This window comes from Calonectris borealis, chromosome 6 (assembly GCF_964195595.1).
Source record: "Calonectris borealis chromosome 6, bCalBor7.hap1.2, whole genome shotgun sequence".
NCBI classification, from domain to species: Eukaryota; Metazoa; Chordata; class Aves; order Procellariiformes; family Procellariidae; genus Calonectris; species Calonectris borealis.
In genome coordinates, this window is record NC_134317.1 from 1,955,769 (window position 1) to 1,967,844 (window position 12,076).

The 12,076-nt window shown below is 48.9% G+C and overlaps 1 protein-coding gene across 5 annotated transcripts in view; it reads right to left on the bottom strand.

Moving 5' to 3' along the window:
* Nucleotides 1–12,076, bottom strand: part of FMNL2 (formin like 2) — a 154,089-nt gene that overhangs the window by 20,780 nt on the left and 121,233 nt on the right. For all 5 annotated transcript variants that reach the window (XM_075152631.1, XM_075152629.1, XM_075152630.1 and 2 more), the window contains exons 10-11: nucleotides 5,299–5,373; nucleotides 1,233–1,343 (exon numbers count right to left, since the gene is read on the bottom strand). In XM_075152631.1, coding sequence (XP_075008732.1) covers nucleotides 1,233–1,343; nucleotides 5,299–5,373 — 186 coding nt within the window. The remainder of the gene's footprint in view (nucleotides 1–1,232; nucleotides 1,344–5,298; nucleotides 5,374–12,076) is intronic.

Below are 12,076 nucleotides of genomic sequence, written 5' to 3' on the forward strand. Positions count from 1 at the left end.
GCCACTTCCATCACCCAGGAAAACACTTTGCATTTTAACGTTAGCTGGGGTCGTAAGTGATAAACAGTCATTTTTGAAGACCAAACATCCAAGGCTTTCAAATAAAACTAAGCACTATCTTAGGTTCTGTTACTACAGAGGATGCTACTGCTTTCCTCCGTGCTTGCTGCTTGACCGTGGCAAGCTCTGAATCCACCACCCGGCCCTGGGACGGTGCGAGGCCAGCGAGATGGGCGGCCGGTGGGGCTGACCCTGCTGCTGCCCACGGTGGCCACTCGCTCGGTGGCCGGTAGGCAGAGGTGAGGCCACCACTTGTGTTTGGGTTCGAAGCAGCCGCGTGGCCCAGAGCAAATCCTCTGATTGCTCTCGCTGACCTCGCGCTGGGTTTGCTGTGTTCAAAATGAGCAGGCTTTATCTCCAAAGATAACATCAGAGCATGCTTTGAACTGCTCTGTCTGTTCCCGATGGACTGCAGGGTTTGTGCCACCCTGGGACCCCAAACAGACCCGTGCTCGGTATCACCATGTACAAATACTTCTTGCAGACAGCAAAAAACCTCCCTCCTGGTTACTGCTGAGCAGAAGTCAGCAGGGACAAATCAATCCCTCGTCAACACGAGCACTGTTTTCCTGTGTGTGCTCCCGAGGGCAGGGACAGGGAGAGAGAGAAAAAAACAAAAAGGGAAACATAAAAGCAGCTTTCTTCTGAAAGAGAATTTCCCACAGGATGCCAGAAAATGCCTGGCTGTCAGGAGAAAACTCAAAGGAGGATTTTTTCACAGGGGGACGGAGGGGGCCCTCGCGGCACCTGAGCCGGGGCCGACACGAGGACTGCAGCCCGTGGCTGGAAGTCAGGGACGTGGCGTGGGCGAGGACGACTGCGGTTCATCCTCCCTTTGTTATAAGGCGAAGCTACAAATTTAGCTCCCAGTCCGTAATTGCAGTTAGTTGCAGTTGATTCTTCTTCTGCAGGGGTGGCTCCACGCCACAGCCCCCAGTCAGCGGCCAAGGCACTGCATTTTTAGCAGAGACTACGGCACAGCCCGGCTCTGCCCTCCCGAAAGCTCTCGGCTGAGGGGGTTTAAGGAGGTTTAAGGCTAGGCTGGGCAGCGGCGGTGCTGGGGGACATGGCATGGTGCCTCCACAGCCGCAAGTGGACCCAGCCCGCGCCGGTCAGCCCCGCCGGGAGAGCAGACCCACGCTGCGAGGCATCGAGACCTAGGTCATACTCACATCCAAATACTCGTCCAGGCCCAGCTTGGTAAATTCATACTGCAGGTGGACTCTGAAGTTCATGTCCTCTACCGAGTGGACAACGATGTTGATGAACTGCATGCAGGCCACCTGCAAGGAGAACCGCTGCACGTGAGAGGAGGCGACGGCGCGGCCCCGGCTGCCCCCCGAAAGCCCCAGGCACTCTCCTGGGGCCCCATGGGTCAGACACAGCGAATGACCACATTTCCTTGCAGTTACTACAAGGGGAAACTGTGATCCGCTATTCTGCAGCTTTTTTCCAAGCCGGTGCTAGATTCGGGCTTACGGGGCGTTTGTCTGCTGTGACAAAGGCAAACACAGGTTCCAGAAATTAAGTCATGTCTGCAGAGTCTACCTTTACCGCATGCCGGTGAACAGAAACGCTTTCCATGCCAGCTCGCACGGCCAGACATCATACAAGCACACAAGCTCTTAAGAAAACAATGCTGTTTCTGAAACGGCCTGTAAAAGAGAGATTAATTTTGCGACTGGAACCCCTAGCTTAGGAAACGGGACTTTCACAAAAGGCGCTTTGTTGTTTGCAGAAAGCATATTTTCAAAGCTGTGGTTTGGTAACTGAACAAGGGACCAGATCATAGGAGTTGGCATCCAAACACGTCCCAACACGGCGAAGGAAAGGAAAAGGCTCTCAAGCGAAGCGGGTCGCGAGCAGTATGAGAAACCTCCCGCAGAGCGGCAGGAATCGGGCTACAAACCCCAAAAGGTTTGCCCTTCACTTGAATGTAAGGCCAAATCCTGCTCTGCACAAGTATCCCCAGCCCTCTTTCAGCTCACAGATGATCATGTCTGTCACCTTTGAGCTGCCTTAAGAGAGGGTTTGCCAAGTCCTTGCTGGGCTCCTATCCTGCTATCCTAGCAACGCCGCAGCAGGGGTAATACCAAGCTTCTCAACGTATCTGGGAAGTATCTCAGTAGTTCTAGAATGAGAAATGATAAAATCAAAGCAACCTGATTTTACCTGCAGGATAAGCCTCCAGGAGACCCCACGTCTCTGGGTCATTTTGTGGGAAGAAAGAACTGAAGGCCACTCGCTGGATCAGCAGTTTGCTACAGGAAACTGGCCAATTCTCTGTGATCTGCTTAGGGCCCAGAGGATACAACTCATGAGCAGGCATCTGCTGCATGGTGGCCTTTGACTACAGGGCTGGCCGGGATGCCCCAGGCTGCTCCTTCCAGCCGGAGCTCCCAGCAGCTGCTAAGCTGCCATAAAAACTTTCCTGGCTGAACTGCCTGGCAGGGCCCAGCTTTGGAGGAACTGGGACCACAGGGACACAACCAAGGTCAGTCAAAACCTTTCAGCCACATCTTCCCATGTAGACCCTGACCAGCTTTAACCACTCTGTTTCCAAAATGACTTTAACCCTAGATAATGCAAAGTTGTGAGACTGGTAACAGGGATAACCCCTGGGAAGAGAGGAAGGAAGACAGATGGTCTAAAGACTCACCCAGGAGCTCCTGTGATGCCTCATCCCCATCTCTTGGTGTGTATCCATCTCTTACACAAACAACCCGATCCAGGCAGCTGGAAACCCAACTTTAGGTTTTGAGTCTTTGCAGGACCCTTTCCAGCTCCTGTGGCGAACCCTGGTTCCTCCTAGCGCTGGTTCTGGCCTTCGCCAGCTGAACCCTGCTGTCCCGTTGTATCACCCAGAGCCAAATACCTTTATTTCAAAAGCGCTTTTGTTACACTTGCTTTGGCTCTCGCAACGTGAGGGCCAAATTCTCATTTCCTTTCTCAGATCCTTACATACACAACTAAGGAATTTGTCAAGTCAAAGAAAACTAATCTAAGAAAGTTGCTTTTAAAATGAAGCAAGTCAGTGTCAACAACAGGAACCTTCTCTAAAATACTTTTGCCTTTTTGTTGTTCTTTCCTCCCTGTCGATCCATGCAATTAACTGCGGCCCCTTCCAGCTACAGCTTCCCAGACAGCTCTCCATTTAGGGCAACGTGAAAGCCAGGTCCTGCAGGAATAGCTCTTTGTTTATGTTCAGTCGCTGCAACTCCTTGAATTACTCGAGCTTTAACGTTACGTCCTGGAGCCTGAGCTCCGGCACCCGTTTTATCCCGTCCTGCGGAAAGGAGCGATGTCTGCCCTGGGCACAGCCTGGTGCAACCCGCAGGCTCCCGCAGCGCCGGTACCGCAGCGAGCCGAGGGGCAGGGGCCGCGGCGCTCCCCGCTCGCCGCCCGAAGCATGTCGGCCAGCGCTCGCAGCAGCATGCGGAGCTCGTTAGGGCCAGATGGTGACAAGAACAGGCAGATCTGCTGGATCGTTTGTCATGAGCTCTCTCTTGTAGCTTTAGGCTCGTCATATAGTCAAGCCTGTAGTTGGTGGAAGCAGCCCAAAGATGCAGATTTTATTAGTATTTGGGCAAGTCCTGAAAAAAACATACTTACCCTTTTTCAAGCAAATTTCACCACTACCTTCAACCTATGGCCTGAGAGGACCAGGGAATTTTCTTACAGGCCATCCAGATGGATGCTGAATATTCACAGCTCAACGGGCTTGTATGGACACATACTCACATGCGTATTCCCTATTATATCCTTACATATATCTTAAATAAAGATGAGAAATGGTTTGTTTTGGTTTTTTTTTAAAACAGTGGACAAATCCCATAGCTCAAAGCAAGGTGGCTGGCTGCAGGCTGCTGCCACCATCTTGCTTCCAGGCTGCACTGAGCTGTGCTACTCTCCCTGCTCCCCAAATACAATTACTTTTCCCTGGGAGCACAGGAAAAATTACTAAGAGTCGGGTGTTGAGGACTGACACATCTTTCTGTTAAATTACAGACTAAACTGTATGTACATCTGAGAATACTTAATGTATACTGTGACTAGCAACATGTCCTTAGTAGGACTGCAGTAATGAGGAACAAAACCAACTGTAACATGTCGGAGAGTTACTGAGAGCAGCTTGCCAACTTGAGTAAAATTGCAGGGATCACTGTAATTTTTTTTTTTTTTTTAATACAAGAAAGAGGCTAATCCTATCTTTGTCACACCACCTCCTTTTTATTCTGCTGTCCCCTCAAGGGTGCGAGCCTGCCCCGGCCATCAGGGCTGCAAGTCACTGACACTGGAGTGCTGGAAACACCGCACTGGGTGCTTTAACACCTAATTCCTGGCAGAAAGAGGTCTTTAACACAAAGCTCAGCACTAAAATAGTATAAAGTGTAACAGATGCTTAACAGAGGCCGAAGCAGACCGGCCAGTGTGACCGGGTAGGAAGCCCTCCTGCTCTGCTCTCACCTCAAAACATCAGATCCGAAGCACCGAGCACAAGCAGTGCAAGGGAGACTGCACTGACCATGCCAGTACCACATTCATTTTGTAATTTAAAACAGGGCTTTAATTTCTCAGCTTTCTGACCTGAGCACTGGCTGGCCATGCACTTTAAAGAAATGGATGCAGAAGTATTTTTGATATCAGTCACGTAACCAGCTAGCTCATCCTTACTGTCACGACCGCTGCCTTTCACGTGCTGCCAGCGTGCAAGCTGGGGCTGGTGTTTGTGGGTGCCAGCCAGAGTTTCCTCTCTCGCCCTTCTCTCTCGCGCTCCAGGGGAAGTGGTTTTGGTGAATAATCATGCATATGCACATTGAGGAACCAAAAGTGGTGCAAACTACTGCTATATTTATCAGCAGATAAGGACAGACAGCAGCTGCAGTGAGTCTCTCCCACACTTCCCTGTCTGTGACTCTGAGGATGTTGGCACACAGACAGAACACGCATCTTGATATTGCAGAAGCTGCTGCTTTGCTGCAGCAAAATAGCACACACAACCAAAAGGCCACTTTCCTCTTACCTTCACTATGGTACAAGGCATTTCTTGAAGATAACCGAATTGAACTGAAGCTAAAAATGAAACGCATATTATGTAGTTTGGAATACAAAAAATTCTATTGTGGTAATTTTAGGCCAAGGATCAGAAGGCAGATACATCTTGCTGCTGCCTACGACAGCAGAACCAGACAGAGTAAACACTGAAACCAAAGTTTGCTGATGATAAATAGCACTCACCATAAAGTCTATATTGTTGTCTTCATTTCGGAAATGCTCCATCAGCTTCTCAAAGCGCTGTTTCTCTCCACACACCTACAAAAGAATCACCACGTTTGTTAAACTACAGCTTGCAAGAGAGAGTATTAAACACATTCAAAAAGTAGCTCATCCGCTTGCTCAAAACCTCTCCGTCCAGATTTCCTCTTTTGTTAAAAATATTCTTCTTCGTGACAAATCCAGCGGAGGAATCACAGGTGAACACCTGTGCTGCAAGTCTACGGGGTCAGGTACAATTATCTCTTTTCCTCCTAAAAATTAAATCGTACCCAGTGATGGTACGAACATAAGCAACAGAGTTGCACCAGGGTATGCCACAGGAAGACTCGGCCTCTTTCACAGTGCGGAATTGGCTTTCCTCTGTAATATAATGTAATTAGGAAGAAGAACAAATTACAGGGAGGAAGAAAAGAAAATTATCACCGGCTAAATGAGGAGTGAAATACATCAGCGTAACTATCAGCTGGTCAGAATTACAGAGCCGTAATACCGGGGTGTTGGCAGGAAACACGAGCAACTTGAGGGAGTAATAAGATCTAAGATAAAGCAGGTCTCAGGATACTGTTTAAATCTTATTACTTCCCAGTAGCTTCTCTAGCTCAGTTCTACTCTTCTCAGCACACAAACGACCTAGAGTAATTCACACCAAATTCACAAAATATTAAATAAGTTGGAAAGCAGAAGAGAGCAGAGGTGAGCACCAGGAGGTGCACCCATTTCCCCGTCCTCCCTACTTAGTAACCGCAACTCCTCCCTCCGTGGTGCATCGTTCGGGGTATTTTTTCTATCCCTGCGTGGACAGACTACACGGAACACCTAGGCTGTAGGGGTAGGAGCCGGTGCACAGCAGCTGCCCCCACACAGCCCTACTGTCCCAGCACGGTCAGATGGGAAGTGATGGGGGCAGTGCAAAGTGTCCCACATGTTCCCGAATCCACTGGGAGCTTCCTCATACCCTGCACCGTGAGTTGACTTCTCGCTTGCTGGATTTTGGCGTCAAACTGAGCAGTGAATGCAGGAAGAACACAGGCGTGCTCTTCTGAACAAAGCTGTAAGGGCCTGGCTAGGCACATCCATCCACCAACAGCGTTAAATGCTGTTCCCAGCTTCCCTCCTCAGATGCTGGCTGTGTGTAGAGGGACAGGAGAAGCTCTGAAAGAAGGTCTTTTGCTCTTAAAGGTCCTGAAAAGCAGAGTCCCGTCATCTGGAGGACTGAAACTTCCCTTCTGCTGAGAAACAAAACCCTCGGCGAGCCCAAGAGCCGGGGCGACAGCAGTGGGACCTCCAACGCGGGCCGTCCGCTTGGGGTCTGCCAGAGTCTGAGCGGCACACCCCCCTGAGACATCAGCTGCTGTTTCCCTTAGCAGCCAGCTCACGGCACAGTAGTTAGGTGAAATTAGCCAACGAATGGTAAATTAAGGATTGGCGGGAGCACTGGCTACTTCTTCTTTAGAAACTAACCTCTCTGGGGCAGGGGCCAGTTCTTTGTACGTATTTCTACATTTGTGTCTCCCGAAAGGAGACCAAATCCCCAGTTGGGGTTTCTAGATACTCCCAAAAAGCAAGTTCTTTACAAAGTATGCATTATTATTACTATGCCCATATCAGCCTCCTCCTTCTAACTGCGTCTATCTTATAGTATGTACCTACACAAAGGTTAAGGCACCGAGCAGACCTCAGTGAAGTCACACAGAGTTTAGTGCGACCTGAACCGAGCTGATCACGAGATCTGCAAAGGACTGCGAGTAGGAGCCTGCTGGGTGACCTCTCACCACGCTTTCTGCTGTCTGCTATGACTGAATAAAACATACTTGTGGTGTATGCGATACATCTTCTGTCATTCCTAAGCAAAATTGCCACAACTGAGTTATTATTCAGATATTTGTGGTCAGTACCTGACGTCAATGAGAATTCTACCACTGGATCTCTGCGAGAGGACAGGGACGCTGGTTATGATGAAGTATTGGATAACATTACCATCAATATTCATGGCCACAATCCCACGAGTTGCAACTAATGGGCTCCGTGCAGGCTCAGCAAGCCCCACTCGCACAGCCTCTGGTAGGCAGGGCGCTGAAGTCCGCACAAACACTTGCTAAAGTTGTATTTAAGTGTTTCCAGCTAAATCTTAACGACTCACAAGGTAGAACACACTTACACAACAAAGCATGCACCCTCATGAAAAACAGATTACACTTGTTGGTCAAGCAAATTATCATGATCTTAAACCCAAAGGACTTGGCTCTCTCTACAGCCTAGGCCATGAAAGCGATTTTGAAGCATTGATCGCCTTTACATGGGCTGTTCCACTAGGCCCACAAAACACACATTAAGGTCTAAGATAGAGTAAAACAGAGCCCCGACAGACCCACTCTTGGATGGAGCAGTCTCCACGGTGCTGCCTGGCCTGCAGTTGTGCAAGGGGATGACCTGTCTCTCTGCTTAGCAGAGGTGGGGTCCCTGGGACACGGAAAGGACGGGTGAGTTTGGAGAGCCACTGCCATTCAGGTTGTAAATCAGTCCAATCTCAGGCTTTTCTTCAGGAGTAATCCTCGTAAAGCCTCCCTACAGCGTCAGGAATCACCTTGCTGGCAGATCAAAGCCCAAACACCGCATACACATTGCTGATGGTTGAGCAGCTCCCACGAAAACTGAGGGCGAGCGAGCGAGCCCTGCCCCAGCCTCCCAGCGCGTTTGCTTTGCAGCGGGTGCTCGAGAGCTGGCGTCACTGGTGAAGAGCCTTAGGCTCTGCAAAGCCACCAAATGGCCAAACTCAAATCCAAAATGGCCAGGAGCACCCTTGGGAAAACAGGGAGATCATCGTGAGCATTCTGGCATGACTATCCTGGTTTCACAAGAGTGCGTTTAAAAGCGAGAGGCGGGATGAGCGCGCTCCGGCGGGGACCAGAGCATCTCCGCACCAGGCGACAGCACCAGCGCCTGCCGGCATCCCGCCCGGCTCCCCCGCCCTGCGCGGGCAGGACCGGCAATCGATTCCTCCTGAGGAAGCTCAAGTTCATCGAACACGCAGCAACGTGACGTGCTCCGGGCGCTCCCCAGGAATGCCCTACCGCGCAGCTCTCACCCAGGGCCCACCGAAAGCACGGCTGGCAGGGAGCAGCCTGCAGGCGTGCAGCTCTGCCCGGGACGCAGCCCCTTCCCCGCAGCAGCAACACGCCCTTCAGGAGCAACAGAGGCGAAACGCTGCGAAAGGGCCGGCCTCCGTCAGGAAGAGCCAAAGAGAAAACCAGAACCTGGCCGAGATTCAGGAACCTACTGGCACTGTAAGGATCAAAGGCAGCAGCTGCCCGCCAGTATAATTTGATTTTGGAGGCCTCCGCTGGGTCTGATCCAAGTCCCGCTCAAAGCAACCCCAAGGAACCCTCTCCTTGACTTGCACCACAGGCTGCTTAGATGCACTCATCCCTACGTTATTATCCCAAGCCATTTTTTTCCTACTACAGTAAATGGGATGGTATTTCAGTTCAACCAACTGCAAATTCTTCCAGTGATCTCTGTACTCTCTCCTCCCCACAAAACAGTTAAGAGTCAACGCAACAAAAGAAAAGAAGTAGGTTCAACTCAACTTTGAGGTCTAAACAATCGCATCTCTCTTGTACCCACTTCAGAAAAAATGGAGCCGATTTAAACAAAATCATGTATTATGGAAACAAACATAACAATGGTGCATACGATCACTTAACAATAAAAGCCAGACGGACTGATTTCTGGGAAATCTAATGTAAACCATTCCACATGGATGAGAAAAAGCTGACATAAACAACTACAAGCCATTAATGGCTGACTAATTAAATTAGGGAGCAATTCGAAGTGATGCAGCCCCGGCAGAGAACTGCCGATCCCGGGACGCAAGCAGCCCCGGCTGGCTGGGATACAGCAGCTGATAGCAAGAGGAAAAGCAACAACAACCTGCGGCTTTCAGTGGCTGCTTGCAGATATTTCACACTATCATCAGATGAGTCAGAGCTGGGAACGTGTGCGTTTCAAGAGACAGCGAGCTGACTTTCATGAAATGATATAATTTATCCTGGAAGATTAAAGAGAGTGTAACTGTAGATGAAGCCTACAGCCTGAAGATTGGCCAAAATCCAAGATGAATGCTGAAATCAAATCCCACCACATAAAACCATATGTTGCCATTTATATTTGAATAAATTTCCAAGGTCTGTCATTTGAAAGTATGGCTGGGACTAAGAAAGGCTGATCTTTCTTTTATTAGCATTATTCTGTGCAAGAAGCAAGATTAAACGGGTTACCACAACTATAAAAAACCTCTGCCTCTATTTAGGCTGTGAAAAAAAACTTTTTAGGTTGCGTTAAACCCACATCATTCTAGAAGAACAATGTGGCTTTATGGAAAACCACCCACGAAGGGTCCTTTCTCTGGCAAGGCTTTGGGTGCTAACGAAGTCAACCCGTCACAGATCTATTACAAAGGTACAATACAATCCTATAAGGAAGCAAAAGGATCCGTTATGAAAAATGCAGTGACGATTATATCCATATCCACCTGGCAATGCTCTCAGGTCACACAGTTTGCATCCAGACCACCCAAAAGCAAAGTTCAACTACGACAACCCTCGCGTTGCTCCTGCTCACGTGGCCGGATTACTGTACGATGCTCCAGAAAGGCATGTGGGCAGACAGCAAAAGACACCCAGGGTATTTTGGAAAAACTGAAGATGTTTTCATGTGCAGTGTCAGGCAGAAAGTGAAAATCCAGGCTCATCAAAGCACGTCCATCGTCCTCCTACCTCAGACAGTTTATCTAACAACATGAAGCACCACCTCATTTTGTTGGAGAATGGAGCTCATAACTAAACTTCACCACAAGCAAATACAGCGTGCTCCGTATGGAGATGGCAGCGAACACAGGCAGTGTTTCAGGCTCTGGAGCTGCAGCTTGTTGGCGGTACAGAACGCACACTACGAGGCACAGCTGCCAGACCGCTACCTCCTCCACATCTGGAGGACTGATGCTCCAAAGCCTGAGATGCAGTGCCCCATCCAGACACAGAAACTGCCTACTGCAACCGCCTCGAGGCCAGTGTTGGTCTGTCAGCAAAGGGGGGCAGAGAGAATGACAGCTCTGAGCTAGCACATAGGCTCGTAGCAAAGACATTAGTAAGCTCACCAACTCACAAAATGCCCCTGTGCCAGGAAGCAGGTAACGCCTGGTGGTCCCAAACTCCACACAGAAAATGAAATCATTTTGTCTGCGTTTACACTCGAGGTGAATATGGTCTGGCTCGGCAAAGGCAGCTAACAGTGACCTCCAGGCAGGGAAAACAATCTCTGAAGGACCAAATTTAAAATACCTAAACCTTAGCAAAGGCTTTGCAATACAGGACATTTTCTGTCAATGCAAATGTTAAAGTGACCATGTGTTGCCCAAAGGTTGTTTTAAGCTGCTCCCTCCTCCTTCAATAACTTTTCGAGTTCTGCAAGAGCGAGAAGCGGTAGCACAATTTCACAGCAAATATGCACTGTGTACATGAACGCAGCCCATGCTGGATATGGTGTTACAAATAGCCTGATGTATATGCAACCCAAAAATTCACGGGACCCTTTGTGAACCTTTTCTCCTGTCTGTGCTCCTTTATCCGGCGGCACAATGCTGGCTTTCTCTCCCCCACAACAGCCCACTGTGATCAGCAGATCCCACCACCGGCAAGCAGCACTCCACAGAAACACTTTGTTTGGACTGATCATGCTGACATTTTTGCAGTTTGCTGAAGAACAAAAAATCAGTTTTCCCATAAGTTACTGGTTAAGTAAACAGTTATTTAATACTTACTAGGTTAAAATACCTTTTACTTCTCTCCCAGCAGGGTTAAGGCACTCTCAAAATACCGCTGCAGTGCAAAAGACAACAAATGTATTTACATTTTCCGGCACTTGCAAGCAGTTTCTTCTAGTACTGAGTTATTATAATGGCCTGTAAGAATAATTCAGAACTGCTGTTTTCAGTGCCGCCATTCATTATTCAAATAGAGAAATCTGACTCTGAATTAAGCATTGTGAAAACTGAGGGCTGAACAATATTGTCTCACTTTGCCGGCGTGAAAACTGACGGAGGTAAACAATGAGGTTCATTTGCCGTGCCCCCGCCTTTCAGCTCGCGGCCCAGCAATTCAGATGGAGCCGGCCTCTGTAAGCTCGGCATTAACTGTCATACCCAGGCGATGCGTGAGGGGATCACAATTCTTCTCACCTGCCAGGTATTTCAGAACAGCAAACACGTAACTCAAATAAATTGATGTTGAAACAAGAGGGAGCACCAGTGTGCCGGACCCCGCTCCTCTCTTATCCCCCGCTCCCCAACAAGTTAGGCCAGCTCTTCTCTCCCCAGCACGTGGGGAAGTTCAGATGCTGGAATAACCACCAGACAATGAGTTTCCCAAAAGTTTTCTGGATTATCTGAATTCCCATTTATTTTTTAGCATTTCTCAGAGCAAAACAAGGTGCTTTCTTGAAAGGTATGGTTCATCGTAGGAAAAGCACCTCAATTCTGTTTTTATTTTTAAATACTAAAATTGTTTCCCGAACGAAGAAGCACACAAGCATACACTCACCTTACCAAATTCAATTATTCTGGTATAAGCTTGTATAATAATCAATTTAACTGCTTTGCTGGATTAGAGCCAAAGTCGGGAAGTGTTCCCTGCAGAGAGCCAGGATTATTTCTGGCTGGCTTTCTGTCTCACTACAGACCCCA